The 26267-nt window shown below is 41.8% G+C and overlaps 2 protein-coding genes across 6 annotated transcripts in view; both read left to right on the top strand.

The window, feature by feature from the left end:
* Positions 1–10395: 10395 nt before the first annotated feature.
* On the top strand, positions 10396–17036 carry LOC118406979 (putative transferase CAF17 homolog, mitochondrial). Its single transcript, XM_035807381.1, has 8 exons — positions 10396–10535; positions 11206–11523; positions 12169–12306; positions 12778–12934; positions 13378–13515; positions 13933–14032; positions 15336–15449; positions 16064–17036. The coding sequence occupies exons 2-8, from the start codon at positions 11215–11217 to the stop codon at positions 16158–16160; spliced, it is 1053 nt and encodes a 350-aa protein (XP_035663274.1). The 5' UTR covers positions 10396–10535; positions 11206–11214; the 3' UTR covers positions 16161–17036.
* Positions 17037–17512: 476 nt separating this feature from the next.
* LOC118406599 (deformed epidermal autoregulatory factor 1 homolog) overlaps positions 17513–26267 on the top strand; it is a 14888-nt gene continuing 6133 nt past the window's right edge. The window contains exons 1-8 of one of the 5 annotated variants that reach the window (XM_035806757.1): positions 17513–17958; positions 19356–19534; positions 21300–21391; positions 22430–22644; positions 23454–23601; positions 24451–24519; positions 25258–25457; positions 26139–26225. In XM_035806757.1, coding sequence (XP_035662650.1) covers positions 17743–17958; positions 19356–19534; positions 21300–21391; positions 22430–22644; positions 23454–23601; positions 24451–24519; positions 25258–25457; positions 26139–26225 — 1206 coding nt within the window. In that variant the 5' untranslated portion in view covers positions 17513–17742. Of the gene's footprint in view, positions 17959–19355; positions 19535–21287; positions 21392–22429; positions 22645–23453; positions 23602–24450; positions 24520–25257; positions 25458–26138; positions 26238–26267 lie in introns of all 5 variants that reach the window. The other 4 variants (XM_035806755.1, XM_035806753.1, XM_035806752.1 and 1 more) reach the window with 4 other exon arrangements.

Below are 26267 nucleotides of genomic sequence, written 5' to 3'. Positions count from 1 at the left end.
CATGACGATAGTTGTGCTGGACCCATGGCTGATTTACAAGCTAAGGGAGTGATGATGATGTATTGTCATATTACTAACAATGTTGACAATATTTTACAGAAGCAAAGATGGATGACGCACGGATGATCAGAGAGCCATTCAACATGCCCAAGAGGGAAACTACTGCTGGGTATCTTTTGTTTTCGAAAATACTTTCAAGTTAAGTAGAATATTTAAAAATAAGGAAAAGCACCACGTCCATATCTGTTGATTCAGCATGACAATAGTTATGCTCCCCCAGTGGCTGATTTACAAAGCTATGGAACTGATCATGATGATATATTGTCATATATCATATTACTTAACAATGTTGACAATATTTTACAGAATCCAAGATGGAGGACACTCAAATGCACAGAAGAGATTTCAACATGTGCCAGAGGGAAACTACTGCTGGGTATCTTTTTTTTCGAATTTGATAAGTTTGGTAGAATATTTTAGAAATAAGGAAAAGAGCCACCGCCAAATCTGTCTGTTGATTCAGCATGACGACAGTTGTGATGCCGGCCATGGCTGATTTACAAGCTAGGGGACTGATGATGATGATGTATTGTCATAGTCCTGAACAATGTTGACAATATTTTACAGAATCAAAGATGGAAGAGCCACAGGATGGACCAATGCTAAGACAGCCTTTCAACATGCCCAAGAGGGAAACTACTGCTGGCTATCTTTTTTTTCGAAACTACTTTCAAGTTTAGTAGAATATTTAAAAACAAGGAAAAGCACCACGTCCATATCTGTTGATTCAGCATGACAATAGTTATGCTCCCCCAGTGGCTGAATTACAAAGCTAGGGAAATGATCATGATTATGTATTATCATATATCATATTATGTATTGTATATGACTTATGCATTGTATATGACTACTAATACCATATTGCGATTATCTTCGAAATTAGGGTGAGTAGGGGTCTGGTGGTGTCTCAAAGGCGGAGCGTGATGAAGCCGCTGCGAAGCTATGGTTAGCTATTTATTCACACAACTTTCATTCAAGAAAGTACATGGCTATGAGAAAGTTCTGCTTCTGGCTGCTGTAGGTAATATAACTTCGATCAAACATGTGTTGAAGAGACATAGCAAGTCCATGTAGAACACACTTAGAATGACGAGAAGCAAGGTGTTGATTTTTAAAACTTTGATAGCAGAGTCCCTATATGGAGCAAGATAGAACTGTCATAACCCCCTCGTTTCAATGCCAGAGAGAATAAGGACCGCCAATTATTGAATATCTGCCAAGGGCCACATTGTATACATATACATTGGCCTGAGCTCCAATATAGCAGCAATGGAAGTACAACAAAGTGCCAAAATTGACCTTTTTGTTTTAAATGAAGTGGTAGGGCCTCCCATGCTGGACAGGAAGAGCAGTAGGGATCACACAGGATACTTCCATCTCGTTCTTATTTTTCCCGGCTGAAATTTTTTTTTTCTTATTTTTGTTTATCATTTTCTATTAAGATCAAAAATTTGTTTGTCACATGACTTTATCTTTCATGTATGTTTCATTATGTCCATTAATAACGTCCTCTCAAATGGAACATTTCCCACTGACTGGTCCAGAAGTTAGATCGTTCCAATATTCAATGCGGGAAGAAAAGATGTTTCCACAGGGATCTCAAATACTGGTAGCCCTTACGTAGTATTGAAACAAAAAATTGATATAGTGTGTGACAAAACGCCTAAATACTTGCGGCTCTTCCATTGCATTCATGCTGAAAAAAAAATCAGTATCAAGTCAAATTTCGCTCAAATAATTGAATCTCAATTCAATGTTGACGCAGGCTGCTAGCAGTACCAAGAGGAAGAGGAAGCGGACCAACGACGTATTAAAGTAGTAATTTCTTATAGATGTTTATTTTTCATACATTCATGATCCCAATTTTGGTGCTATAAGTAACACAGATGAAGGGAAAGAGTAGGCAGTTATTTCTTTATGTAGATTAGATCTTTGGGGACAAAGATACATTTCTTAGACCAATGATCTGTGCGTATAGGTCAATGCACTGGCCTCCGTGGGAGGAGCTCTCGAATAACGTAATTTTAGAAATAGTTTATAAAAATTAGATCTCTTCTCTCTTCTTAAAACCTGGAGTAATAAATCCTACGTGGTTAACATTTTAAACTTTTAACATTTTTCATCTTGCAGACAACAGATTTCAGGCGGAATAATTTTTACCCCAAAAATGAAATCTCTTGCATTACGAAGCAGTGGGCGAACTCCTTTCTACGAAGAATGAAATTCGTGGAACACAAAGTGACCAAAGCAGCTAGGAAGGTTCCCGAGGACTTTGAACAGATCCGTGACCAGTTCTACCAGCGTGTTGAAGCGGCCATCAGAGACAGCATTCCAGACGACATGGTCTGCAACTGGGACCAGGCCGGGTGAACATTGTACCGGTGAGCGATAAAACGCTGGAGTAAGATAGCCTGTTTACCAAACCCCAGTCCGATCCCAAAATATCTATCGTGCAACACGAAATATATTTTTCAGGTTGAGGTAAGGTATCCAGGCTAGAGGAAGAGGGCACAAAGCATGTGCTGAAAGGGGGCTTCATGAGGAGTTCAGAGATGATTTACGTCAGCACAATCTTCGAACCATCTTTGGGGACATGCGAGGACTTTCTCTAAGGCTTAGCCCGACTCGAGGAGATGCGTGAAAAGAGGATATTCCCTAGATGGACTGTTCTTCAGAGGCCTGTCACTATGTTAATCATTGAGACAATGAGCAGATGAGCATTCAGTCAACCAGACACCTGATAAGAAATGTCCAGACACACCACCGGGCTAGAGGGCAATTGACAAATTACTTTGTTGGGACAGCCTCTGCCGCCTCAAGCTTTGTACCAAGGGCAAGGCAAGACTGACACCTGCCATCCATGTTACGTTCACCTTTCTGGAGGAGCGGGACATTTTCCACACCGAGTTCCACTGTTGGAACAGCCGCGCTTTTACAAAACTTATCAATATATATTGTCATATTTACTCCTTAATTGATTTATCATCTTTGAGATGATGACTTCTAAACAACACACGGGGCGTTTAGAGAGACAATGAGAATATTTTGGAAGACGGAGGACGTTTGCGGAAGGAGGTGGGAAACGCCTTGCATAATGACACTGAGGAGAACCTGTCTGTAGATTACGTTGACGCAAACAAATATTGACATAACTTTTAACTATTTTATGACAATAATTTCAACCAGGGCTTATTTCTTCCTTGATGCCAGTATGAGAAATCCAACAAAATGTTATAGCCTGTTGTCAATATACGCTCCATCCATGATAAATTAATGCTGACTACCAATTTTCAATAATAGTTGTAGTACACGATGTGACTGGCTCTCAAAAGAGATTACAATCCAATCTGGAGGAAATTCTTCAAGCATTCTTGAACATCTTTCATCGTCTTTCTAGGTACGTAACAGGTACGTTAATGGTGAGATGGAGATGTAAGATGTACGACTTTGATACTTGAATAAACATTGACTGGAGACGCGACACAGGTCTCGAGGATGACAGCATGGGCGATGCTCGACAGAGTTTACTGGGCTGCTACAGTGGTTCGGGTGGCAGGGGAGGAGCGCCACCCGACATAAGTGAAGTAAGTCCAGTAAGTCATTGACTAAAATTATATTTTGTTGCTTTTTTTTCAGATGGGAGCGTTGGCAATCAGAGCCCAGTGGCCAAACCTGACAGACCAGCAAAAGGTAGGTAACACATGCCGCAGATTTGGCCATGTAAAGATTTTATTTGGACCTATGGTCCGCGCATCAATAGACGCCAGCTTGTAAAATACTCGCATAGTTAGAGGTGAGACCCAGACGTGTCTATATTTAGGGGCCGTAGGATGGAGTGTCGTTTTTACATTGATTGAGGGTCCTCTTAGAGGGAACTGTATTATGGTCAACCTTGGCTGAACCATCTGTTTAGTAGTGATACGAACAGCTAGAATAATATTTTACTTGTTCTATTTATAAATGTGCTTGTCACACAGTTCAAGAAAATGTTCCTGTGCAAGTTCACGACTGGAGAATACACAAAGCGAACTCCGGATTTTACAAAAGCCCCCATGAGGACTGATACCTCTAAACAGACGTCTCTATATTCCGTAGTTTAAAATGGAGAACCTTTGTCTGGTTAGGGTCACACTATTCTGCAGTGAGGAGATTCAACTTGCAACAACATCTAAAAGTCCACACTAAAGAAAAGGTCTTTGTGTGTGACGATTGTTGGTTCAGCACAGCCCGCAAGCACAACTTGAAACGCCATGAAACAAACACCTGAAAACCCCTGCAGGTGACAGACCCTACATGCACATGTCCATAACACCCACTTCGGGCCTGCCCCAGTCTGCTTTAACAAAACTCATCATCATCGGTCGACGTGATCAAATGTAGACATGTTCGCACATGTCTACACACGACGGGGTTATACCGCCCCTTACGTGGTGACATACCCTTTCGTAGGCTAATTACAAGACGGGGATGCGCCAGGTCTCCCGTCCGGGTGAATGATGTAATTCACCATGTGGCTGATACGAGACAGAGGTTCGCCAGGCCTCCATCCGGGTGATTTGAAGTGAATCACCAACTCCCGACAGAAGGATTTGCACCAACGCACACCGCACCATCGCACGTGTGGGGGTTCTTTAACGTGCATGGGGTATGGCTCTCCCCATACACGGGACCTCCATTTAACGTCCTATCCGAGGGACGACTCATTTTTCACTTGAGTAAAGTGAGGAAAGTCGTGTAAAGTGCCTTTCCCAAGGGCACAAGACCGGCAACACGGTAGGCGGATTCGAACTTGCGACCTCTCGATCACGGGCCGAATACAATACCACTGTGCTACGCGGTACTCATAGTCATAAATTAACAAAACTATGGCAGATCTACATTGCACTATCCTCTCCTTTTAGGAAAATCTGCTTTAATAAGTCTTGTATGAAAAGTCATCTATTCTGGTACTCATAGTCATAAATTGAGAATTCTGTGAGTAATTTTCTTTTCTTTCTCTGTCAAAAGTAACCCCAACTGCAGTCAGGAAACGCCTTCACTGGGATCTGGAGGCTGTAGAGACGGTCGTGCCACAGCAGCGTGTGAAGATGGGGGAACTGCGGTGAGGGACCTCCAGCATGAGGAATTTCATTAGGGCGGCTGCGACCACCCCCACTCCCCCAATCCTCAAATACCCCGTAATGTTCTATTCTTCTCACTCTATATTATCCATCCTACAGTTTGTCTCCTGGATCCCGAGAGCTATGCCATATTTTATCATATTATATCTATCTTAAAAGTAGGAACAAAGGCAATACTCTTAGAAAGTAAGATTACCGATACAATACCAACGAGTTTGAACAAAGGGTTCTGGAATATACACAGAATAGGAAAGAAAACTTCAATAACATTTTCTGGACATTATTGCGTGCCTAAGGTTCCACTTATTGAAAGTGTGAATAAAAGAGTAGACAGGGAGTTCCCGTATCACCAGCCTGGTGGACAAGTGCGAAAATCTGGTGCAGACGTCAGCCGAGAGTAATAAGTTCTGATAAACGTCTTACTCCTGCCCTGCACCCTGTGATGCGCTTTGTCTTGTTACAAGTGATTTACCCTTGTTGTTTCTTTTCAATATAAAATTAATCAATTGTTATTAAATGATTGAATCTGAATTCAATGTTAACGCAGGCTGCTGCAGTTGGTGCCAAAAGGAAGCGAACTGTTATCGATGACGAGTTCAAAGAGTTCGAGGACGTTTTAGATGGTAGGTATACGTATTAACCATCATTTCAGGACGAACGTAGAGACTATTCACACTGCGTGATCATTTGTCAGCCGGAATCACGTGACTACATCACACTATATAAGGCGTGGACAGAGTCCAGTCTCTTTCATCCGGAGAAACCCAGTTTACCGGACCAACCAAGTCGGTTACGTCGCGAAGTCGACAGAGTCCCACGTGCAGTTCTAGACGCCAGATTGGCTTCCCAGAATAGGTTTGAAGTGTGCTGCTGGTAAAGTACTAGTATGTTGAGGACAGTGGTTTTGTGCAAGTGGCTGTTCAGAGTCGAGAAACGATAATGTAAAGGGAACTTTTTGTTGACAAATCAGACTTCTTTATGCCATGTGCCAGCTACGACTGGTGACGACCTAGTATGGATATACTTCAGACTTAGAGAAAGATCTGGTGTTCGATCACGAGAGAGTGCGCTGCCAGCTGGACGCCGGGGCTTCAGGGAACCTCATCGGTCTGGACGACTTCCGGAGGCTTGGAGGAAAGCCCATCTCCAGAGAGAGGAAGGGTTATGTGGCTGACGGCAGTAAGGTTTTGTTGGACTACGAGGGATGGCTGGAGCTCTGCTGTGACGACAGAGTTCAAGACGCGCTTCCTGATCAACGCCGGCAACCGCACGATTACACCACTTCTATCGCTGACGACTTGCGTGAAGCTGTGATTTGTGTCCATAAACGGCATCTGGCTTTACTGCAAAGAGATCTCAAGTAGGCGGTTCGAAGAGTTCAAGGACGTTCTAGACGGTAAATATTCATCATCAATTTTGGAACGAGCTTAGACAAATAATACATCTTGATGCCACGTGCCAGGGGTATCTACGACTGGTGCCAGCCTGGTATGGAAATACTTCAAAGACTTAGAGAAAGGAGGGGGTGCACTGAGCTATTAAAATACCCACTGTTAAAAAGTCAATTTTTCTTTGGGTTGCAAAATTACATTTTATATTGCAACAACATATCCAATGCACATTATGTTGCATAACATTTATTACATTTTGTCCATATTCGCAGAATAATTCTCTATTAACTTCATTGGTGGTGATATTGTGAATATCAACCATATATTGTACAATGACGTTTTTTCTTTTACTTGCAGGGGAATTTCTGATTAACATTAACTACGACCTGGGACAGGTTATGAAGGTAAATTCATGTATCTTTATCACCTCGGTGAGAAAAAAGGAAATCAGAAGTGACAGTCAACGGAAGAATCTAGACGGAGGGGACACTCCTCTGACAGGCGGCCGGGAAATAGCCACCCAGACTCCCGCGCCGTTGGCCGTAAGGAAGCTAAGACCACCAGGCCGTCGGCGCCACGTCGGCTGCAACCAACACTGCGGTCATTGCACCAGCTGTGGTATTATTCTCGGCCCCAATTGTGATAATTACAGCATGTTTCTTCCACCTCTATGCAAACGAATTATTCTTTATAACATCACAAAATATGTACATTTATTCTCATAGATCGTCCATGCAGGTCATACATGAATTTTCCGGAAAGAGCACACCACACAATATGCTAGCGCTGATAGAAAACCGTACATCAACATGAGATACGGAGACAGGGCAGAAAGATCAGCTATGTAGAAGCCATAACAGGCTCGCACTTTTTTCCCCTTAACTATGAGCAATGACGCCCATGGGAGCTAAGCAACAACAGAAATGGAGTAACAAGTGATCACCCCCTCGGTTATATATTTTTTTTCAGAACAGAATTACATTCGTGTCCCCCCAAAAATATGATGGCTAACGCTCACAAATTTCATTGCACATTTTCGACCATGCAGTTTTTTTCAACACCGGCCGCCATTTGCCGTGAAGAATATTATGCAGCATTTAAAAAAATGACCGAATTTTAAAGAAACTGCAGGCTCGCACCTTTATTCCCGTCAACGTTTCATTCGATGGACAAAAACGCTCATGGGAGTAACGCTGCACAAGGGACAAAGAGCTCCTGTAGTTACTTCCAGAACGGAGGTACTATAGTAAAGAATGTATCCATGGGCAATTATTGAGAACACTCATTCATAAGGAAAGCAGCAAAGAAAATAACCACATCTTCCCGTTAAAAGAAAATCTTCTATAGATTGAAGGATGAAGCCTTATTCCGTGCGTGCAGAATTGTCGGCAAGGTTTAAGGGCAGTGTAACCTGTCATAAAATATTGTTGTGTATATGCCCGTCAGAACCTGAAGTATACGTGTCATCTTTATTCAAACTGTCATGAAACTCTTATTTCCAAGAACGTTACATGATGTATTCTACGTCTTAGTTAATTTCATGTTGGTGGTACAATGTAATTTCCACTGACAACCTTATCAACACAGTGCAATATGGAATAGTACCAGCAAGTGCAGATCATGTTATTTGTATTTAATGGCACAATTAATTTTGTTACCAATACTGAGAGACCAGTGGTGTTATTTTGCATACCGGAGTAAATATCTTGGTATCTGAATCGGTGCAATATGGAATAGTACCAGGAAAGTGCCAATAATGTTACCACTTTGTACTATGGAGCACAGCTACCAATCTTTTTTTTTTTTTTACCAATACTGAGAGATTGGTGCGTGTTTTTTTTTTGTAAATAACTTGTAAATATCTTGGTATCTGAATCGGTTTTATGATTTTTCCAGATAAACTTGCGTCACTAAGCCAATAAAATGGATCATCCAGCCAGCCCATCTAGCTACACCGAGTCAGCTTCCACCGTACAAGACGGTCCCCGAAGTCTGGGTTTCCAAGAGGCTGATCAGTGAAAATTAAACCTGTCTACTTTGACCCAGAGCTGGCTGGATTCTCCTAAGTTCTGTATAACAAGCTGACCTGGAAAACCATGTCCAAAGGAATAAAATTTGCGAGGGAGGTGTCGAGAAATGCCCTCATAACTTAACTTTAGTCCAAGAGAAGCTTACATGTGAGGTGTCAAGAGACGCCCTCGTAACTAAAACTTTGGCCTAGTCTATATATTAATAACTAAACAGAAAGTAAATCACTACAGAACAATGTACCACGCCATGTTGTAAAAGAAAGCTGGGCACACGCCTCGTCCTAAAATAAGGCGGATATATTAAAGGTGACGAGAAATAACTACAACCGAAAACCTTGTGGCGGTGGACTTCTCTGACAATCCACATACTGATTATTACTCGGTCATCAAAAGCCTCCCTTATTCTACAGGATATAGACATGCTCAGGAAAGACACAGGCCTGGAAGTCGACAACTTACAAAGTGCAATGATTAACAGGGACGCCTGGGCTGCCATCTCAACTCGAGGCCGGATGGACTCGACTTAAGCAAGTAAGCAAGCAATTCTACAGGATACGGTGAGCACTGGTACCACCGTACGGTATAGCCCTAACGCCGTTGCAAGATACAACAATGCGCTATACATGTATATTCACGGCGGGTGAATGGCAAATGTGCTGTGACAACGACATATGAGTTAACAGCGACAGACATCCCAAACATAAAATATGGCAGCCCCCTCAGTCACGAATCATTCAAGTTGTGACGGCGTTGCAAAATAATAGGATGCACCATATATTCACGGCGAGGTCTTAGCTTAATAAGAACCTTCCAACATGGCGGCCTGAGACCTCGGCCATAACTTTGAACCACAACGAAGAAAATTTAACACAGCCGCTAAATCACAGCCACAAACAATAGCCACAAAATCTCCCCACGCGGGGAACTGACTGCACATGTGCTGTATCAATGACACAGTGCACAATATTCCCCACACTGACTCAGACCAAAGACAAAATTTGGCGGTCACCTCAGACACGAACTATTCGTTGCGGACCAGGCAGCAAAATATGACAAGAACGAGGGAAAATTCGAACACTTCACCGCTCTAGCTGCAACCCACAACAGCTCAACCCGCTCGCAAGGACATAGGCAAAGTCTGAACGGCAAAACTCGCAGCTAAATGACGGCCAGAGCGGGAGAGGAAACAACACAAACACACAACACGTCTCCACTCACACAGTGCTGCAGATGCAAGCCCGGACACGGATTTTGTCTCCCACATCACACGTCAATTTTTATGTATCCTTCCGCGGTGCACTTTCTGTGTCAATCACAAGCCTGGATGTCCTGTTGACCAAAAATCTGCCACAAAGACGTCTTCAAAACTTCCTAGAAACAGTACAGATTTTAAATGGTTATTTACTATGTGCAATAGTTTGGATACAAAATTGTCACGAGTTTGGTCAGATAGTTGTCACTACTTTCTGATTGCACCCGAATACAGAGGAAATATGGTCTGTCTATCGCAGAGTTTGGCGGGAAGACCAGGCAGGCTGAAACAGGTTAGTTCCATGTATAACATACAACGAATCTGATGCGAGATCACTAAAATACTGAGTATGAAAAATAAACAAATTGAAAATAACGTGGCAGACTTCTTTAGACAATTTTCAAAGCATAGGTTTTCTTGTTTATAGATCAAGTAAATACGTTGATGTGGTAAAATAGAGTGAATGTCTCCAGGATATTGAAAAACAGAGAAATCGAACTTCCATCAAAGGCAACCCCCATTTTGCACTTCTGCAGTTATCCGCTAGAGGGCAGTACTTTGCAGTGCGCAACAAAAGCATCATCATCATCATCAACATGGCCGCGCCCTTTTGAGAAAAAAAAATCGTCTGCCACTTTGGAATTCGTGTTAAGCAAAACTAGAGCAAGATATTTCAGTACAGGTAAGTTTATTTTTATGAGAAATAGATGTACAACACGTAGAATGAGTTGTCATGAGCTATTGCGCATCTTTGCTGCGATTTTCGTGAGCTCGATGCTCAGACGCCTAGTTTGGGGGAGGGGGGCAGATTGTTTTGCAATCAAAAAATTGAATTATGCATTACGAATTACTATATATAACCTACTTTGTATAACGTAATCGAATGTAATCTTGCATATGAGAGTTATAAAATGTGTCATGGGGTTTAAGGGTTATTGTATCTTCAAAATATAAAATTCTAACAGATCAGTTAACGTTACGTATGTAAGTAACTCACTGTGCAATGCAGTATTTCATCAATGCACTTTTTGGACCTTGGAATCCAAGTTGTTGTTTTTTTTTAATCCAAAGATCTAAAACAAATGTGAAGTTTTTCAGGTGATTGTAGAAAATGAAAAAATATACATTTGTATAATATGTATATTAACTTTTGCAACAATAATGAGAATAAGTTGAACCAAGGACGTTCTTTTCAAAGAAGTACTAGTACCTCGCAGGGATGGAGACAAAGAAACCCAGCGGGATTTGGCAGGGCAAAACAATGGGCACAGCGGGGTGTTAGCTATGTACTCAGTCCTTCTGATATAATGTCCTTGATTGAATAAGCTTGTGTTGAATTTTCCTCTCTATAGACCAACACCATGGCCGGGAGGCTGGGACTGTGTGTGAGATACTCCCAGATGTTTCTCACAAAAATCCACCACCTTCAAACCTCCAGCAGAAATATCAGACCATCTCCAACTTGTCAAACCAAACTCCTCACCAGAACTTTCTGTAGTAACACAACAGCAGAAGATGTAAAAGCGAAATGTGTCCGACTGGAAGAGCGCAGCTTAGTTCGAGTCGCGGGGTCGGATACGATACCGTTCCTACAGGGTCTGGTCACGAATGATGTCACAAGCCTGAATACAGAGAACAGGGCTCTGTATACAATGATACTGAATGTACAGGTTGGTCTTTTTTTCTTACTTTTTACCTTTTCAGTCTGACCTCTCTGCAGAAACAAAAACCAGAAACAAAAAGATATTGATTAATCCTGAACTTTTTACTTGGCAAAATGTACAGTTAATCATCATCATCATCATCATGGACAGGTTGCCCAGACCAAGTCCACTCTCTTCTTCCAGATGTCCAAGACTTAGCCATGCCTCCACTTCCTTATCTCCAAGTAGGTCCTACAATGCCGTAAGATAGTACCAAACTGGCCAAGGAGTTTAGTCAGCCAAAAGGTGTCCATTTGCCATGTAGCGAGACACACTCCTAAGCCGGCTTCACTCCTCTGCCAGCTTTTGATACTATCTTATGCTACTGTAGCATCTGCTTGGAGATTATCCGCTTCCAGTCTACAAGTATAGTAAAACTGGGATTTGAAGCCCAGACCTTTCAGTTCATTGTGTTCTGAAGTATACATTTGTACATGGTGTTGTTTCTCTCAGGGCCAATTGCTGTATGATGTCCTGGTGTAACCTCTATGGTAGCCCCACCTTCCCGGCCAGCCTGCTGCAATTGGGATTTGAATCCTGGACCTTTTTATCCGTTGGTTGTCCTGTGTTTCATTAATTTATTTTAAATTTTGTATACCTAATCCCATGCAGGGCCGAGTGCTGTATGACATCTTGATGTATAATCTCCAGAGTAACCCTGACTCCCCGCCCAGCCTTCTTCTAGAGTGTGATCACACTGCGGTCCCTTCACTCATCAAACTCCTGAAGATGTACAAGATCAGGAAAAAGGTACAGTTAGGTCACAGGGACATTATGATCATCATACTGAGAGCATTCTTGGGACAGTCATGCATGTCTTGTGCAAATTATAGCCATAGGCATTTGGTCCTGTCACAGATAGGCCGCTTTAAAATTCTATAACCACAATATCCTTCAGAGAGATTGAGTTTGGCTTTATACATTTTTTATCCTATCTTCTTTGATCTTCACTCCAAACCTTATATAGCTGCCAAGCCTCTTTTGTCCTCTCTTGCAAATAGCTCAAAGTCAATAGTGGTAATTGGCAGCAAATTTAAAGCTTCAGTTTGTTTCCCTCAGTAACTATTGACAAATATGTAAATAGAAGAAAGTCTCCAGTATTCTTTCTTGCTCAATTTCTTCCAAACTTCATTGATGACTGTTAAATCTCAACAAAGTTTCATATAATATCATCTAAAGGATTGACTGTGACTTCTTTACATGATCATGACTTTCATACAGGTAGACATTTGCAGCGTGGCGGATGAGTACACAGTTTGGGCGCTGTTGCCGGGAACCAGCGACCCTCCAGTGTTCGTGTCGGACACGGGACTGTCGGTTATCGACCCACGCCTTCCCGACCTTGGGAACAGGGTCGTGCTCAAGAGCGGGACCAATTGTGAGTTTGTTTGTTTATTTCAATCTCCATTGAGTCTTGAGAAGTATTTAAGAAGTTGTTGAGAAATGAGTTCTTCTATTTCGATTTATATTGATGGGTAGTTGTGTTTAGAATCATATGTTTTTTCTGCAAAGGTATGACAATGATTATGAGTGTTTTTGTGACCTTTTCCTCAATAAAACTAGTCCCATAGCCTTTTTGAGTAGGTTGTCATTCATTGTGTCCAGAGCAGGGTAACCAAAGTCAGGTACTCATTTTTAAACCTGGATGGAGTAAGAAACACATATTGAAGGCGTATTCCAAGAGCAAACGATCGGCAGCATGACAGGACTTTAACCCAGGACTTGCAGGCCAAACACTCTGCAGTTTAACATGTTAATCAAATATCCTTTTCTTCAAAACTAACTGATAAACGATCATTTTCTCTCTCCCTCCCTCCACAGTAGTGTTTGACTGTGTGGAGGGAACCAGTGAAGACTACCACACACACAGATATCAGCTAGGGGTGGGGGAAGGGGTCAATGACCTCCCCACAGGAAACTGCACACCTCTAGAGTGCAACCTGGCCTTCCTGAACGGAGGTACCTTTTTTTTTTCAATATTTTCAAAGATGAAACTCTAGTTGTATGAAGCAGATAAAAAGAATTTTGTTTGAAGATGTGCAGTTTTTGCTGTAAATGTCAAATACTTCTCACATAAGAAATAATTGTGTAGTAACTACTATGTGTTTGCTTTATGCTTTTGTAATTGTAAAAAATGTGAAAGTTCCTTGATACCCATATACTATAGTAATAATCATGTGCTGGAGGTTTGGGATATAGCATGCAAGTAATGTTACTGAATTGATAATATATGTTGAACATGTACAGATTTATCATTAATCTATGTACATTTGTATTCAATATAGATCTTTAATGCAAAGCACAACATGTACAGATTGTCTACATCTAAAATTGTCTTTCTATGCTTCAAAATGTGTTGTTACTATATATCCACAGTGAGTTTTGACAAAGGCTGCTACGTTGGTCAGGAGCTAACTGCCAGAACCCACCACACAGGAGTCATCAGGAAACGACTCATGCCCGTCACTCTGGACAGGTAAGGTCTAGGAACAATGTTGTGTTTCCAATTTCAGTAAAAAAAAAAAAATTGAGCTGTTGTTGTTTATATCCGATTATTCAACTGCTGGTGCCTATCAGGACTTCAGTCAGTAGATTGGATTGGAATTAGATATTTAAATTAGCAGATCAAATTGCTGGTTTACATGTAAATCAAGCTTTGCCAAACGCCTGCTTTTGAGACACCGTGACATCATCGGGATTGCTCGTATAGGGTTGGTAGCAGCACTGTCTCCAGCTTAAATTTTTTTCAATCCCACTCATTGTTTGGGAGCTTACGTAACGTGTCGATTTTCTTGGTTAGATATGTCACTTTAAGCTTATGAAAGTACATTTTCAACAGTTTCATGTCACTTTTGGGACGGATGGGGTAAAATTATTTTTTGTCTCAAGAAGCAAATTTACGTAAATACATGTAAGGCCCCGTTCATGATGCAAAAAATGAAACGGTTCTATCGGTTACTATCGGTTAGGCCTGCTGAAACGGATAAGATTTGTCATCATGGACGGTCCAAAACGGATCTGAAGCGGTAGGAAACGGTTTGTTCGGAACCTTCTCGCGAGGTAGTATTGAAACGGTTTCTTCCTTGTCCGGAATTGCGAATTTGCATCATGAACGCAAAAGCGGTGCAATCTGTTTTACATCTGGGCATGTGCGTTCATATTTTGTGGCGCCACGGGGGATAAGTACAATTTTTAACTTGTCATTCGGGTGTTTCGGCCGCGTTTTCAATCGTACGATTCGTTTCTATAATCGGGCCGCCTCCTGGTCGACTGAGGAGCTAGCAGTCCTGATATCGCAAGGGGAATGTGTCAGGAGATCCAGTGGAAATGTCATAGCATGGCATATATCGGGACCATAATGTTTTCAGAGGTATTTCCAACTTCATAACAGAACCCAGCATCGAATTCAGTAAGACATTGGTTTAATTACGATCAAAGACCAATAATCTGACACAGAAGTACAAGTTTGGGCAAGGATGGTTTGGGCAAGATCACAACAACCTCAGGGGTCAGGGGTCGCATTACCTTGCCTTTTCAAGGAACTGAAACGGTTTGCAAGTTTGCATCATGAACGCAAAATGCAAACCGTTTCCTGTCGTTTGCTGTCGGATTTCCAGGCCTAACCGATAGAACCATTTCATTTTTTGCATCATGAACGGGGCCTAAGACTGCATTATGCTTTAATGGAAAAGAGCAGACGCTTCTGCAAGCTGTTTGTTGCCACATCTTTATCGTAAAAACTAGACTTGTCCCTTATCCACTGTTAATTTGTTTTTCAGACCAGCCAGTTTGGAGGCGGGGTCAACGCTAACCAATGAGAAGGGAAAGAATGTCGGCAAGTTCAGACATGCCCAAGGGGTTCATGGGATAGCTCTGGTCAGACTGGCACACAGGTAAGCCCATGGAACCCTGGGAAATAGAGAGATGAAAATGCATCACAGTTATAATCATTAACTTCTGATACTAGTTGTTTCAAGTGCTTAGGTCACACAAACCATAATGTTCAATGAGCATAGACCTTTCTAATATTGATGTTATTGAACATCAAACCTTATAGTCTGTGTAACACAAGCTCTGCTGTCTTGGGCCATAACTAGCCTTGGTGGACAGCCAGTTGTTCGGTGGGCTGCTATAAGCAAGATTTAATCAGGCTACAAGCCTTACAAATTGTACTTCCATTTCTTGATTCCTGCTTCCAGATAATCAAGATAATTTCTGCCGGTGATGTCATAGTAAAAACGGCAGCTGGTTCTAAACCTGGCACCAAGACTCACGAAAAAGTTATTTTGAGAAGAAGAAAAGCAAACATGATAAAACTTGCAATATATTGTACTTAACCATGATTATGCACTGTTTACTTATCAAAAGAGCATTTTTTGTGAGTCACAGTACCAGGTTCCAAACTGGCTGCACTTTTCCAATACATCATTCTTCAAGTATCTTACCTGTATGCCACTTGTACCAAGCAAACAACAATTTAACTTGACAGTATTTTCTTGTTCCCCAGCCAAGAGAAGCTGTACTGTAAACAAGACAGTGGTGAGGAGGTTGGCTTGAAGGCAGAGACCCCTAAATGGTGGCCACAGGATCCTCAACAAGCATAGCACTTTATCTAATGAAGAAAAATACTCACAGAAAATAATCCTCTCATGCTAGGCCTTCTGCTCACATATAAATGCCTTAAATGTACTTGTTTTAAATACCATCCTGGCTTGTTTGTACATTTAGTGCTGGCCAGCCATATGCATGAACCTGAAATCATGTTGCCAGTTGCAGTCATGAGGCAAGGTGATTGGCTGATAATTATCCTTACAACAACAGGAAGGGGAGTGTCTGATTGGCTGATGGCGAATGCAACAGGAAGGGCTCTTTCTTGATATACAAGAGGCAGGCCTGGCATCATGATACTACAGGAGAAAAATACACAGTGTGTATATAGAATACCCAGATATACATTGTATCAAAGCATCATGATACTGATTGTGTATGTAATGTTATAACTTAGATGTATATAATATGAAGTTAAAGGCACAATTGTTAAGGAAATAGTTTCAACATTTTAGGGTTTTATTTGTTATTTGTTGAAGATCTGTTTAAGAGTAGATTGTGACATTTCTTGGAACTAATGTTGACTAAATGTAAGTTAACGTTATAGATGAATGGGACGATGAAAGGAATTATGTAAAAGAATCCAACACACTTTGGGAGAAGAGTAGTGGAACCTGGTTTGCTTCACAATACAATGAATCATGTATCACATAAAGGCAAAGTCACATCCAACTATGACTCATAGTATGAGGGCCTGCATGGGGGTCTTGATAATGCTTTATGTTGAATTCAGAAGAGCCCCTTTGTATTATGCTTAAGTCAACTGTCAACATTGCCGGAAATCTGCAAGTGTTATTAAGGCTTTATATCAGGTAGCAGCCTGGTTCAAAATCAGTTGTATAGCTGCAATAAACAAGAACATTTCAATTATGCTCAAAATTGTATTATTCTTTTTTAATGAAATCTCTTCATTTGTGTCACCTGACAAGTGTTATTAAAAAATAAAGTTGACAGTAGGTTGATTTTCAATTTTGAAAAGAAGAAAAGTAACTGTTAAAGATTTTCAAGATTCTTTCAACTTGAAGAATTTTTAAATTGTATGATTGAGTTTACCTAGAAAGGTCTTCGAAATTGTGCAGGAATTCGTAAGATTTCATAAATTCGGATAAGTTTGATGTACATGCAGTTCCTTTAATTTAAAAGAAGGACACATTTCACTCTAAGCAGAGGTTAGAATTTTTGTCAGAATTTTTTGTTTTGTTATTGTTTCATTTGTCTATACTGGCCTTCAAGTATGAAAAATGACAAAATTGAAAACCCCACTATGGTTACGGGCCGTGAGTGAGTGAGTGAGTGACAAAAACGCCGTACAAGCCTAACCTCTGCTTGGAGACTAGCTAAAGCCAATCTTCTGACGAATTTCCCGCCATTTCCGTCTCGCGATATCGCGCGAGACAACACGAGAAGAGACATGTCGGATCGAGACAGGGCGAACAACAACAACCGAAAAATACCGAAGTCACACTCCCGGACTTTCCAGCTTTAAAATTCCGCCAAAATTGCACATTTTTTCACTCGAAAGTGACAGAAAAGACGACGGCGAGGACACTGGGACCTGAGCCGGCGGTTTTCCTGGCCATGGAGGAGAAACAAGAGGGGAGCGGGAGCGGGAGCGAGGCGGCGGAAGTTTCGGTGCTGGCCGAGCAGGGCCCGATCGGGCTGCCCGAGGCCGAGGAGCTGCCGAGCGGAGACGAGTCCGCCTTCAGCGAGCCGGGCGACCCTCATCCCGTGGCCGTGTCCACCGTTATCCCGACCACCTGCACGCCTGTCACCGTTACGTCCGTCTCAGAGCAGGTGAGGCGGCGTCTTAAGGCGTCCCGACTTCCTTCTGCATTTTTTCATGACAAAATGGCGCGGCTTGGGTGGAAAATTCGCCCGGCCAGACGCTGATTGCCTTCGCGCCTTCACGACTTCTCCCGAGACGATTTTGTCGTCTGCTAGCCGCCTGACCAGAAAAACGCCACAAAACGTTATTTTGAGCCCTTCTGTGGTGACTTTTTGTCAGATTCGGCAGGTTTTGAGGTGATTTTTGGGTTAGAATGCGACACTGCGTCATCAAACGGTCACCGTATATGTGGCGTCTGTTACACCATCTTTGTGTATGGGGGAGGGGGGCGAACAGTGTACTCTTGGGTCTGCATATATCTGGCCATCAGGTCTAGCTTATTGACAGGCTATTTTGTCAATAATCACTGTTTTTGCACTATCTACCGGATATTCGTGTCAATAAGAATTGTTTTGCATTACATTGACAACACGTTCCTGTCAATAAATTTTGTTGTCAGTACTAATTTGACATGATATTCCTGTCAATAAGAGTTATTTTTCATAAGATATTTTTAGCACTATAGCAGGATGTTGATGTTGATTACAAAATGTATTGGCATTGCGTTGACAGGATCCAAGATGTTATTGTCAATAAGTTGTTGTTGTTGTTATTGTTATTGTTGATGTCAGGTGATTTGGGTAATAACACCTCTGGGACCCTGATCCTGACCTTAGTGCAAAAATAAGACTTAGTATCATATATGCAAATTCATGAGGAAAAATAATTAGCTTGAAAGATTAATAAATGGATGTTACAATGTTCAACATCATGGCCAGGATTGAACCCCAACCTTTTGCTTGCCAGGTAATCAGTCTACCCCCTAACCATACTAGTGACAATCCATTGCCCCCCAAAAAAGGGTACTAGTATAGGACCAACTTAACTGTTATATTTGTCATATTTATTTACACATACTACTTGTCAATAGCCATGTTGTCTGCCCATAGCACAGCAAAATCTGTTCTGGAAGCCAAAAGTTGTCAGATTAAATCTTGCTTATAGCAGCCCATCCTTCCTGGAAGTGCCTGGCACAGACGAATTGCTGTTAAGAGCAGAGTTTGCATTACACAGACTAAGTGCTGGCAGGCCCTTTACAGGCAATCTTGTAGGTTTCACACTGCCAATAGCCATGTTGTCTGCCCATAGCATAGCCAAATCTGTTCTGGAAGCCAGAAGTTGTCAGATTAAATCGTGTTTATAGCAGCCCTTCCTTTCTGGAAGAGCCAGTCACAGACGAATAGCTCTTAAGAGCAGAGTTTGATATGCACAGACTAAGTGCTGCCAGGCCCTTTACAATCCAGCTCCTTGTCTGTCCTGAATTATGACAAGGCGTCATTTTTTCTCCGCCATTTTTCAATTTCAGGCGATCTCGCAGGTTTTCCATGGCACAACACCCACCCTCCTTACAACAGAAGCCTTGCACGATGGGCAGAAGACAACGTTTATCGTGGTACAGGACTCCAGCTTGGACTCGGGACTTAAGACCCCCGCTACACCCCTCACCCCCGCTACCCCCGCAACACCATCAGATGGCAGACCAAGGTAAATATTATACAATTACATCATTGGATATCAAGGTACTGTTAGCAAGGTTGAACATTTCGTCAGTCCCAGTTGTAGATGTACATGTAGTTTATTTATCAAAAAATCTTGCAAGGAGCACTATCTTGAATGGTTGGGATCATATTGCACAGCTCAGTTCAACTGGAATTTGGAAGCCCATGTTGTCAATTTATTTACATTGTTTGATGTCATAAAATATCCTGCAAAAATAGATAATTTTCGATGAACATTAAAAGCTCAAAATATTTTTTTTTTTTCATGGCACTTCCCCCACACTTATTGCAGTTCAGAAGCCTTGCACTATCAGGGCTCGAAGTACTGGGTGCATGTGCACCCAGGTGCACCCAAAATTGGAGCTGTGCGCCCAATTACTTTCTGTGGGTGCACAGGGTGCACCCAAATATTTTCTTAGGTTTATGTATGTAATGATATCAAAGTACACTACATTTTGTAGTATACAACATATTCTTGACATCTAAGTTAGAAAGATTATAGAAATGTCTGTCATGGTACTTGTTTAAGAATTTGATAGCTTGTAACTAAGTTTTCTTATTAGGTTATTACTTAAATTTAAGTGGTGCACCCAAAATTTTTGTAGTGCACCCAATTTTTTAAGCTGGGTGCACCAGTGCACCTAATCCCAAAAATGAATTTCGAGCCCTGATATACATGCACACAGGCTATTCATGGAAACATTGGGACATATTTGTAATCGTATTTACATTTTGCAAACTGTAAGAATTTACTATGACTTGTCTAGGAGTAATCTAGAATGCTTTTGTACATCATCTAAAGCATTATAAAAACCTTAGTTCTATGACACTATCAGTATCAGCTCTTTCTGGGAACAGAGGGTCCCAGCATATACATTAAAGAACATTTGTAGGATGACTTGTTACTGTTATTGTTATGTATCGCGGATTCTATCAGCTATTTCTGGGTCCCAGCATATAAAACCCTTCAGCTCCTTTTTTAGAGCTATCTATCTATCTTTCTCACTTGCTCTCTAACGATCTCTCTCTCTATATATATAGAGAGAAAGATAAAGATAGACGGATAGATAAATATAGAATGTATAAAGATAGATAGAGATATAGATACATAGATATAACTTTATTGCAAATGTATGCCCAAAAGGTTGATGGCATGTATTACATGTAGGAATACAATTTTGTTGTTTACAGTACCTGTTTTTGTTATGTTATTGATCATATACACGTATATCACTATCAGTATCAGCTCTTTCTAGGAACAGAGGATCCCAGCATATAAAACCCTTCAGTTCCTTAAAACCTTAGATTATAGAACTGTTAGATACTGTTATTGTTATGTATCACGAACACTATCAGCTTTTTCTGGGAACAGAGGGTCCCAGCAGATAAAACCCTGCAGTTCCTAAAACCTACATTTATAGAACTGTTATATACTGTTATTGTTGTGTATCACCGACACTATCAGCTTTTTCTGGGAACAGAGGGTCCCAGCATATACATGTAAAACCCTCCAGTTCCTTAAAACCTTAGATTATAGAACTATTAGATACTGTTATTGTTATGTATCGCAAACACTATCAGCTCTTTCTGGGAACAGAGGGTCCCAGCAGATAAAGCACAGCTTCTTAAAGAACCTATATCATGTAAGATGACTTGTTTTGTTATTGTTGTATGTATGTATCACCGACACTATCAGCTTTTTCTGGGAACAGAGGGTCCCAGCATATAAAACCCTGCAGTTCCTTTTTCAGGTATACCTGGGACGACACCATCAACCTGCCAGTCTTACCTGTCAGGTGTCGCAACACCAGCGGAGAGCTGTACAAGTCCAAGCTAGGATCAGGTATGTACAATGGCACGGGTGCCAGGGCTCTCTCCAGCATACTTGAGCATAGGGGACCCGTTATGCTGTGATTTGGATCCCCTATGCTGTGATTTGGATCCCCTTTGCTGTGATTTGGATCCCCTATGCTGTGATTTGGGCCCCTATGCTGTGATTTGGGCCCCTATGCTGTGATTTGGGCCTCTATGCTATAGTAATCATCATAGGGGGCTTTCCTGTTGTTTTGTTTCATGAAACTTGACCCTCAGAATACAGGAACTGTGTTTCTGTTTAGAATGGGTCAATCAGCATGCATGCACAGAATCTGATGATTGGATATGCAAATTTGGGAAAGATCACTTAGTCTAGTATAGTTCTTTAACACACACGACTACCAGTGGAGTAGACCCTGCTGTAGTGCTTGGACCAAGATGTGTGGCCCAAGGGCTATTGAACTGGAGATGTGCACTGCCGTATGCACCATCAGGAAGGACTTTAACCATTGATGTACAAACTGTACATTTGTATCCAGGTGGCAGAGGAAAGTGCATTAAGGTCGGCAATGTCTGGTACACACTAAGCGAGCTTGAGGCATTATCCGGTCGCACCAGCAGCAAGGACTGGAAGAGAGTGAAGAATGATGGAATAGATAGATGGATGAATGAATGGATAAGATGATGTATAAAAGTGTTTGTATTCATTTTGATCTTTAATCTAGGTGGCAGAGGGAAGTGTATTAAAGTCGGGGATGTCTGGTACACGCCGAGTGAATTCGAAGCGTTATCCGGCCGCGCCAGCAACAAGGACTGGAAGAGAATGAGTGAATAGATATATGGATGAAGGATAAGATGATCATGTGTGCTAGTGCGTGTACTCATTTTGTTATATCTTTAATCTAGGTAGCAGAGGGAAGTGCATTAAAGTCGGTGATATCTGGTACGCGCCGAGCGAATTCGAAGCGTTATCCGGTCGCGCAAGCAGCAAGGACTGGAAGAGAATGAATGAATACATAGATGGATAAGATGACAATGTACTCATTTTGTTGTATCTTTAATTTAGGTGGTAGAGGGAAGTGCATCAAAGTCGGTGATGTCTGGTACACGCCGAGCGAGTTTGAAGCGTTATCCGGTCGCGCCAGCAGCAAGGACTGGAAGCGAAGTATCCGGTACGGGGGCCGTACGCTCCACACGCTAATCGAAGAGGGCGTCCTCACGCCCCACGCGACCTCGTGTACCTGCGCTGCCTGCTGTGATGATGAAAGTGTGGTGAGTGACGTGAGTCTACACTACATTATAACATTGATTGATTGTTGGATTATTGATTATTGACACATTCTCCTATAGAGAGACATCCAACGGCGCTAGCAAACCGTCGCTTGTCTGTACTCTGCTATCACATCCGTCATGATCAGTTTCTGACCACCCTGGTTATGAATTTTAATGAGCTTATCCTTATATATATATGCGGGATTCCTTTTGAAAACTGAAAGGCCTATTCTCTGATTGGCTGACAGCTGGGTTGTGGCGACGCCCACAGGAACTGATGGTGACGGTTAAGATAGCAGAGTACAGACAAGCGACAGTTTGCTGGTGCTGTTGGATGTCTCTGCGTAGGAGAATGATTATTGATTGATTGATTGATTGATTGATTGCTTTACTGGGAATAGAACTGGGCTTGTACGAAAAACTGAGTGACGTGAGTCTACACTACATTCTAATGATAATTGGTCTTGTGAAAACTATTTTGTACAGATTAAAAACTATATTGTAGTCTTCGTTGTTGTTTGCTTCTTGTCGTTTGTCATAGTCTGTATAGACTGACTGTAGTAAAAATTGAATTGTGGCAACTTTCACAACAGTATTCCACTTGAAGACAATACAAACATGAAAAAAGGAGGAAATAACTTCTATGCTGTTTCATGCTACAAGTCAATGTTTTATTAGTATAATATCTGAAACTTCCAATGAAATATATAAGCTTCCATAGGCCTTTGCTATCTGCTATAACAGCAAATGTACAATATTTGGTCTTTGAATGTATTTCATTTAAGAATAATGTATCCGTACTACTATGGATCTTTCAGTCCGGCCCCGTCAGACTGTTCGTGCCATACAAGAGAAGAAAACGGGACTCTACGAGCGAACCCCTCACCCCGACGAAAAAGATGCCCCGGGGGTCCCTCTCCAAACCCCCTCCCCTCCAGCCATCCAACCTCGCTAAGGATGGGACAGGTTGGTTCAGATCATTTTTTTTTCACTTGCATACTTTTATTGTTAGCAGTAAGGCCTAAAAAAATGCGTAACCATTACTTACAAAAGTTTGACATTTGACAAAATATAAGTAAGTCCTTTCATGCATTTCAGTTATACTTCATTGTATCACTAGAGTTTAGGCCAAAGTCTAAAAGAAAATTTAAAAAGATAACCCCTACCTATTAATCAGGGCTCTAGCCAGCGTCCGTTTTTCCATCAATTGACGGAAATTTGCTGCGTCTGACGGAAAAATTTTAAAACCAATCCGTCAACCTTGACGGACAAAAATCCTTGGTGGAAGCTACAGGCAGCTTTGGGACGCCGTCCACGGCCGTAAAAGCCACACACTGTTTGTTTTGCTATTGTTATGATTGTTGACAATGTGTGTCGCCGCCCTTTTGCATACGATAATCTCATTAAAACCCGTTTTCAAGGTCTCAGTTCAGTCCTTCTAATTAATTTTCGCGGTTTTCGCGACATTTGTAATTGGCTGACGAAAAAAACATTTCGAGCTGGCTAAAGCCCTGCTATCAATCCTAATTTTTCCAGACTGAAACAGTTAACACAGCATTTTTCCCATAGCCTATGAGACAAATCGTCCTCAAGAGGACTTGGAATATTGACCTGTGAACTTTGAAAGGCCAAAATAATACATTTCTTATGACCAAATCACACATAGAAGAATACAGAATATTTTGGTGTCGCAAGCCCTGTGTAGTATTATGAGGTCGTCAGTGTTTCTTTGGCCCAATTCTCATTAAAATTTAAATTGCATCAAAATCCCCTTCCCCTTGTCTCAGCTGATACAAATTTTTTTTGTATTTTCAGTCACCATCACCACAACCCCAACAGGCACAGTCATCACACAGCGGGGCTCCGTCAGCTTGGATGTGGGAGGTTTGTTTGTCTGTTTGTTTGTTTGTTTATCTTGCATAACTGGTAAACCACCTCTAGGCATAACACACTAGTTTTGTACAGTAGGTACAAGCTGTGTAGGACTGGACTATAAGGTTTGATCCACTTACACTGGAAAGGACCCCTACTCCTTTTGATCATTGTGATACATGAAGGATGAGGCTTAAGCATGCTTGAAGTGTGGCTCGAAGTGGGAGCTTCCGGCTCTATGTTGTCCTTAGCATATGCTGCATGCACAAACGTTACATCAGCTACAGTTACAGTTACAGAGGTTTAGGTACAGGTCTGGACCTGTAAATTTCAGCGCAGCATGTTAGTTTCCAGAGCTTAAAGTATTTACACATCTTCAGTCACAGAAATAAGCATATAGTTGTACAGATACCTCATGATCTGGTATTTTGAAACTGTACCAAATTGATTTTCACAGTACAGTACCAGTACACAGTTATAAGCAGTACCCAGCCTCAGTCCTGTGAGGAAATAGTTGTGTTGTGCAAGGGTTCTGCCAGCGTTTCGAACCCAAAAGCTTTAGATTCCAAATCAACAACCCTGACCACAAGTCTGCCTTATATTAGGTTCAGGGGACACAGTCAAGACACCTGACTCCAGTGAGGAAATAGATGCATTGTGCAAGGGCCCTGCAAGGTTGTCGGACCCAAAACCTTTAGATTCTACATTGTAGGTCAACAACACCTAACCACATGACCGCCTTACCATCAGGTTCGGGGGACACAGTCAACACTCCAACGTTCGAGTCTCCAGTCAAGTGGGGCACAGCAAACTTCGAGACCTCCCCGTCATCAGGAGAGAACCACACCCTCGTCATCACCCCCATCCCCCCTCCCACTCCCAAGTCTGCCACGCCCGCCATGACCAGTGTAGATGTGATGGAGCAGAAACAGTGGTGGCATCTAGAGGAGGTAAGGTGATATCATGTATAGATAGAAATGAATGTGACAGGGATATCTTGAAATTACATGTATATCTGATCTTACAAGTAAATGTGAACAGTACATGTATGGAGGTTCATTTCAAATGAGAAATCTAACAAAGTGATGTTTTGATGGCAGTTGACGAATTTGATGGCAGATAATGAATCTGGCTAACTTTTAGGTTGAATTAGAAGAAAAATTGTGAAGTCCTCCTTCTAAAAATATTATATGGATGTACAATGTATTTTGGTCTTGCTCAAAGAATGGTAAAGGTAATGTCCCATAGCCCTTTTCCTTCATACGCATCGCACTGACAAAAAATGCCACCTGATTCTTAAGACTGTTGTCCTGTTACCAGATGGTGGGTAGTATAATCCAGCAAGCCCTGACAGCCTCAAAAAGGCTATGTGACTACATTTTCCATTTAAATACCTTAAACCTTAGACCCTCCCGCAACACTGTTGCATTGGTCAACTCGTAGAGCATACTTCCTCCAATATAACGGGTGCGGTCTTGAACAGCTACTGCTGTGCTTTCCATGCTGTTTAGATTGTCCGTCTTAGTGTAGTTTTTGGCCTGCCCCTGGGGCGGGTGCCCTTAGGAGCCCATGACATAGCTGTTTTTTACCTTTTTTTTAAACTACAAGTACAATTATTGTATTCCTTGCAGATGGTAGGGAGTATAATCCAGCAGGCCCAGCAGCTGAAGAACATGATTGAACAGGCCAAGCAACAGTGTCAGGCAGCTAAGGAGTCCCCTCTCGCACAGGCCAAAAAAAAACGTATTGCCACGCAATGC

This window comes from Branchiostoma floridae, chromosome 19 (genome assembly GCF_000003815.2).
Source record: "Branchiostoma floridae strain S238N-H82 chromosome 19, Bfl_VNyyK, whole genome shotgun sequence".
Taxonomy (NCBI): Eukaryota; Metazoa; Chordata; class Leptocardii; order Amphioxiformes; family Branchiostomatidae; genus Branchiostoma; species Branchiostoma floridae.
Note: the sequence above shows the minus strand (reverse complement) of the source record. Positions and strands in the feature narration are given on the sequence as shown.

Excerpts from the sequence above, each read along its gene's own strand:
- LOC118406979 (XM_035807381.1), top strand. The coding sequence starts at position 11,215 with ATGGCCGGGAGGCTGGGACTGTGTGTGAGATACTCCCAGATGTTTCTC. Across the intron at positions 12,935-13,377 it reads GCTCAAGAGCGGGACCAATT|TAGTGTTTGACTGTGTGGAG; the intron begins GTGAGTTTGTTT and ends CTCCCTCCACAG. Across the intron at positions 15,450-16,063 it reads CTGGTCAGACTGGCACACAG|CCAAGAGAAGCTGTACTGTA; the intron begins GTAAGCCCATGG and ends CTTGTTCCCCAG.